The 6,690-nt window shown below is 40.1% G+C and overlaps 1 protein-coding gene across 2 annotated transcripts in view; it reads left to right on the top strand.

Annotated features, from left to right (window-relative positions):
- LOC107722748 (ankyrin-1-like) overlaps positions 1–6,690 on the top strand; it is a 138,628-nt gene that overhangs the window by 112,447 nt on the left and 19,491 nt on the right. For both annotated transcript variants that reach the window (XM_016531215.1, XM_016531214.1), the window contains exon 41: positions 3,148–3,487. In XM_016531215.1, the coding sequence (XP_016386701.1) occupies positions 3,148–3,487 (340 nt within the window). The remainder of the gene's footprint in view (positions 1–3,147; positions 3,488–6,690) is intronic.

Below are 6,690 nucleotides of genomic sequence, written 5' to 3'. Positions count from 1 at the left end.
CATATTTTGGTTTTCAAACTGTATTGTTTCATCAGTTAGTCACGTTAGCACTCGGCTAACGTATCCACCATTATTGTTTTGTTAAGTGTTTACAGTTTAGCAGCTAAACTTTAGCTGTGGGCACGATTCGCTTGCATAAGTGTTAAACAAAATGTTTTTATGTCATTATTTTAAGAACTGATTGGAGCACTATATTATTGTTTTATGTAAAGGTGCATGCTAGGGTTGCCAGGTTGTCACAACAAAACCTGCCCAATTGCTACTCAAAACTAGCCCAATCGTGTTTCGAGGGTGGTCCCCCTTTAAAAATCGTGTTCTGGGGTGTAAAATACACACTTTCAGTCGGGGTTCCCCTGGTAAATTCGCATTCCGGTACCTAAATATGACGTTATTGGGGTCGCTACAACCCGCGACATCAAAAACAACCGCGGACTTGGCAACACAGATGGTAGAGCTCGCTAACTTGCTCAAGCGCTCCTCTTTGTGCTAATCACAACAGGCTTGGCCAGCTGACCAATCAGAGCAGAGTAGGCTTATGGAAGGGAGGGGTTTACGGATATTTCGCTCAAAACTGAATTGAACGAACCGTTTCGAAATGATGGACAAATGACTCTATGTATAAATGTTATCTGACCTTAGATGCATTTAAACCTGTTGTAGGGGACTCCAACACAATATTAGGACACTTTAAAAAACCATATGACCCGCTCTTTAAATATGTAATATACATGCTACTAGCATCACTGAACAGAATTGCAAAAAACTGAACTGTTGTGAAACAGGTTTCCCAAATTCTTTCCATGCTACGATAGTTTTGTCCCAGACTGATGTAATTGGTTGAGCCATTGTTGTGTGGGGCTGGTCGAAAACAAACAAGCTTTGAATGTTTTGAATGCAATGTTTTAATAGTGCCACAGAGTTTAGTCTTTCTCTTCTGGGAAAATGGACTGAAAATATTAGTGACTAATGATCTCCTACTATAAAAAGTTTTGGCCTCTAGAATGAGAACAGCCCGTCATCCTAAATTACAAGCAGACATTAGTCAGGGTAGTGCCATATTAAATTTTTGACAGGAATGAATACCAGGCTGTGAGGAATAGAAGTACAGTTTGTTGAATGAATTGTTCTGTTATTTAACAACATTCCAGTTGTTTAGCTGATGAAACATCTTTCCAAAAGACTTTCATTAGACAAAAACTCTTTAAAAGTTGTAAGGTTTAAACCAGGGGTGTCCAATCCTGCTCCTGGAGGGACACTTTCCTGCAGAATTTTGCTCTAACACAATGATCTGGAAGTTTCTAGTAATTCTGAAGAGCTTGATGAGCTGGTTCAGGTCTTTTTAATTGGAGCTGGAGCTAAACTCTGCTGGAAGTTGGCCCTGCGGGAGCAGGATTGGACATCTCTGTCTATACCAATTTCCTCTGACTAGCAATAGCAAGTAGCAAATTATAGTTCTGTTTGTCTTTGTTTGACACTCATCTGTATTTAATTTAAAACTGGTCACAAAGGAAATGACTGAAAATGTAAGCGTCATTGTGTTTGTCCAGAGTACAAACTGTCAAGTGTGGTTTTGAAGTTCTGGAAGTTTCTAATGAGTCTGAAGACGTTGATTAGCTGGTTCAGGTGTGTTTAATTAAGGTTGGAGCTAAACTCTGCAAGTCAGTGGCTCTCCCGGAACAGGTTTAGACACCCCTGGGCTGTGTCTGAAATATGCCCCCATACCCTTAAATAGGGCACTATTAGGGACAGCCATTTGTAGTGGTATCCAAAACCATAGTGGATGTTATAAAGTGCACTCGTTCAGTTCCATTAAAACTCCTCTGAAGGGCGCATTTGAAGGGCAATTGCGTCAACGCGAGCGAAAAAGGCTGTCCCAATTCAAAGGCTCCTTCAAATGTGGCCTCCAAATGCACCCTTTGTTTTGTGGGGAATGAAGGGTACAACAGATGGACACTTCGTGGCCTCACCTACCCCAGAAATCATTGCACGCCAGTGACAAGAAGATTTTTTTAGAGAAATTGCCAAATTACACTTTTAAATGTAAGTATTAGGTTATAATTACTCTAATCCAATGTATCTCATGATACAAATGTAAAAAAAATATATATATATATATAGATAATGTGGTTCAAATGTTGACTTACATCTTACCAAGATGCGATTTTATATAGTTTATACACTTTATTGTGTACAAAAATGGACCATGGTGAACATATTTAGACAAGTTTTGAACCCTGTTTTGTTTTAGGCAGTTGAATATAACTTTTTTAAAAAAATTCAGCTCGTCAACAGCATCTGTCACAGTGGCTAGGTAACAAGAACAGTCCTTCATAGGCTAGACCATCCCCTCAATCCAAACTTCGCGGCCTTCGAAGGTGTGGCCTTTGAAGTCCGAGTCCTTCAAAGGATGCAGCCTTTGAATTGGGACACAGCTAACGGCTAGAGAATACCCATAATGCACTTAGGTATTTATATAAGGTATAGTGCAAATATACAGTAGGTATTTATTTTTAATTGATTATTAAATAGTTCCATCAAAGTTTATACATCCTAGTTTCCATGACAGAGTTTAAGATAAATCTTTTCATTACTACTTGAGCTGCCAGTTTGCTAAGTTTTCTAATGATTATTAAACAGCAATCACAAACTATGCAAAAGTGACAACTCTGTCAGCGCACTCAGTGTCCGAATTTGCTCACTCATTTTCATTCACTCCTTCAGTTGGACTATATTAGTGGACTAATGTAGGGAATAGTGTATGAGGGTATAGGGGGCAATTTTGAACACAGCACTGGTTTAACTTCAACCCTAATTAAACACACCTGAACCTGCTAATCAAGGGCTCCGGGATTACTAGAAACTTCCAGGGAGTTTTGGAGCAGTTTGGAGCTAAACTCTGCAAGGCAGTCTCCTCCCATGAGCAGGACTGGACACCCCTGCAATAGGAAATACACAAACTGCACTCATCAGATTATTTCAGAGTCTTTATGGGAATGACGAATTGCATTGCCTTTGTTTATATAATAACCCTTTTTTCACTGACTGTCTGTGGTTCTTTGTAACAGAAATATATAATCTTCCACTCACAGTGATTACTGCTGACTGCATTGTCATTACATCTTTATAATTTTCTGTCTCATTTCTCAGGTTAAGTGGTGGGTCCTTCCTGTCTTATCTACAGGACCAGGGGGCTCCTGGTTGGCTCTCTGCCCCAGAACCAACCCAGAACAGAGTGGGGTCTCTACAATGCTCCCTGCCTAGGCAGGCAATGGAGTCTATGATGTCATCAGTACGAGCCACAGTGGACTGTGATTCTAAGCAGTCTTGCCTAGCCCAGGAAGCCCTAATTGAACCAGTGCGGGACATGGGGCATTCTGAGATCATCCACGGGCATTATCAGGGAACTCAACCTTTTGAGAAAGGACTAGGCTTCCCGCACAGAACAGCTAACATTCGGGGTTGGGAGGACATGCGTCTAAGAGGACAGGTAAGAGTTGGGAAAGAACTTGATTCAGATTCATTTTATCTGATTTAATTTGTGTCGTCATATATCAGGTACTTTCTGTTTATGCCGTGACCTGCAATGATAAGATGGAAGAGGTTGACTTCAAGACTCTTACCACATCTTGAACATTGGTGTAAATATTCATTTTGAATTGTCTATCTTTGGAGTTTACAACAACAACAACAACAAACGCTGTTTTATAAGAGAAGTCACAGACAATTTTGCCAAAGGTTGGATTTGGGATATGGCACTTCTCATTCATTTCTGCGGTATCCTGTGGTAATGACTGTGGTACAACTCTGACAGCAGTTCACTGACCTCAGTGCTATAATGTGATTGCTTATCAAGGCACACATTATCCAAGTTGACCATTACGCTTTCTCTAATGGTAGAGCTGTGCAGGTTGGTATCTCCCCAAAATATCTCTGCTTTTCCGCAAATGTCTTGTTAAAAAAAACTATTTTGAAACCTAAAAGTATGGAGATATTTTTGCTGCATTATTCCAAATTAATAGATTATGATCCACAAATATGTACAGAGATTAACAAAAATTAAACATATTCACAGATAAAGAGATGTCAAGTCAAGTCACCTTTATTTATAGCGCTTTATACAATACAGATTATGTCCAAGCAGCTTTACAGTGTCAAACAGGAAAGTTTGTTTATCAATAATGCAAGAGGACAATAACAAACAGTCAATTTTTCAGTTAAAGTCAGTTCATTGATGATTCAGTGATGTCATTGTGACGAGTGGGGCAGGGCCGAAAGCCGTGGGAACGGCTGGTTCCCACGTTCGCTGGTTCCCGCCTCCTTTTTTCCCAATCTACGAATGTGTGTTACAGTCATCATCCAGTTCAGCTCTCTTCCAATAGTGTCTGTGCAATAAAGCCGACAATATTGCCAGAAATTAAGCGTCCCCCAACTATACGGTGACAGAAATGGAGGGAAAAAAAAAACCTTGGGAGAAACCAGGCTCATTGAGTGGGCCAGTTCTCCTCTGGCCAGACAAAATCAGCATGGTGTGGTTTAATTCCAGACTGCAACACAGGTCAGGTTGTGCAGAGGACTTGTGCAGAGGTTTGGTTCCCGTGGTCTTGTCCCGATCGCCGTCTATTTGATGAGGTCTTCACGGGGGATCTGTCTGTAGGGCTCATCTAGTTGGCATGGTCTCCGCTGGCATTCAGGGCTGTAGAGGTCGTCTCTAGATGGTGATCCACTATCTAGTCTGGATATGGACTGGTTCTGGGTGGCTACGGTAGCCATCGGGTCTGGAAACTGACTGGGTCTGGGTGGTTACGGTGACCTCAGAATAAGAATGAAACAGAGTAATAGTAGCGTAGATGCCATTCTTCTTATGATGTAACGAGTACATCGGGTGTTATGTGAAATGTTCCTGGTTCCAGTTGACCTAATTAATGCAGCCTAACAATCCTTTAACGGATTTGAATTATAGAAATGTGATAGTGTGTTATGTGTATGCCAGGTTAAAGAGATGGGTCTTTAATCTAGATTTAAACTGATAGAGTGTGTCTGCCTCCCGAACAATGCTTGGTAGATTATTCCAGACGTCGGGCGCTAAATAGTAAAAGGATCTGCTGCCCGCAGTTGATTTTGATATTCTACGTATTATCAAATGGTCAGCATTTTGAGATCGCAGCAGATGTGAAGGACTATAATCAGGGGCGGACTGGCCATCTGGACGTTCTGGAGAAGTCCAGAACGGCCGTCCGTTCGACGGCAGTCGGCCTGCTGGTTCATCATCAAAGCAAAAGTGTCAAATTAAGTGACGTTGACTGCTGACAAAAGGGGGCGCTAATGCAATTTATTTTTGCTTATAATAAACCGAAACTGACGCGAAGGAGAGAGGGCTCGTGATGGCAAGCAAAAAACGTGAAGATGAAGGTGTTTGGGAGAAGCTAAAAGAAAAAAAGCGAACAGTTACATCAGGTTACCTTTGCTCGCCTCTGTCACAACATGTAGCCTATAGTACTATAGTAAAATACCACTGCTATTTATCACTCCACATTGTCTGGCATGAATATCCATTCATTCATAAAGAGACATCAGCTATTCTACAACGGGTACATTTGAGACCTGTTGAGTTAGAAAATAGAGTAAATGAAGTAGTCTATAAGGTGATTGCTCGGATTAACACACACACACACACACACACACACACACACAGAGAGAGAGAGAGACATATGAATACTCAAACTGAAGAATTCTGTAGTTTCAGGGCCCGTATTCACAAAACATTTTATCTTACCACTAAGAACTGACAAGATGCGCGTTAAATATCGCATGCGATTTATCGTGCAGCCCTACTTCTCATAATTAGTGAATATGCATATAAACAGCCTTTTAATAAACAGAGTAGAATAATCATGGCTGATAGTAAGACATGCAAACGTAAAAGAAAACCAAACTGGACGCAAGCACAGCTGTTACTTCTTGCCCAACTGGTTAATGAAAACAAGGACATAATCAAAGGAAAATTTGGAGTTGGGATAACCTTCAAAACCGAAGGGGATACCTTTTATAAAAGCTCATTATCATCAAATATTTCTAAAATGTTTACGTTCCGAGGCAGATTGCCAGCAACAGCCATTTTAGGAATAGTTTGTGGTTTGGTCTTAATGACTTAGGAGTCATCTTCACTACTCCTAAACTTTCACAGATTTAGGAGCTAGTTTTAGCGCTAAAATGCTTTGTGAAATACTTTTAGATAAAAAATTTAAGAGTCCTAAATTTAGGACTGACTAAATTTATTATTTTTACGATTTTCTCCTAAATCGGCGAGTTACGAGTTACTTTTAGCCTTAAGATGTTCCGTGAATACGGGCCCTGTTGTTTAAATTATTACTTGCTGCTAGGAAGGAATATTTTGTTGTACCTATTTATATATCATTCATTCATTCATAAAGAGACATCAGCTATTCTACAACGGGTACATTTGAGACCTGTTGAGTTAGAAAATAGAGTAAATGAAGTAGTCTATAAGGTGATTGCTCGGATTAACACACACACACACACACACACACACACAGAGAGAGAGAGAGACATATGAATACTCAAACTGAAGAATTCTGTAGTTTCAGGTTTCTAGAGGTTTATGTTTATCATTGTCATATACATTTTGCATTCTGCTCTTTTTATGTAGATTTCAAGTATTTTAGTTCATAC

The sequence above is a fragment of the Sinocyclocheilus rhinocerous genome, unplaced genomic scaffold (genome assembly GCF_001515625.1).
Source record: "Sinocyclocheilus rhinocerous isolate Xijiao unplaced genomic scaffold, SAMN03320098_v1.1 scaffold514, whole genome shotgun sequence".
NCBI lineage: Eukaryota > Metazoa > Chordata > Actinopteri > Cypriniformes > Cyprinidae > Sinocyclocheilus > Sinocyclocheilus rhinocerous.
Note: the sequence above shows the minus strand (reverse complement) of the source record. Positions and strands in the feature narration are given on the sequence as shown.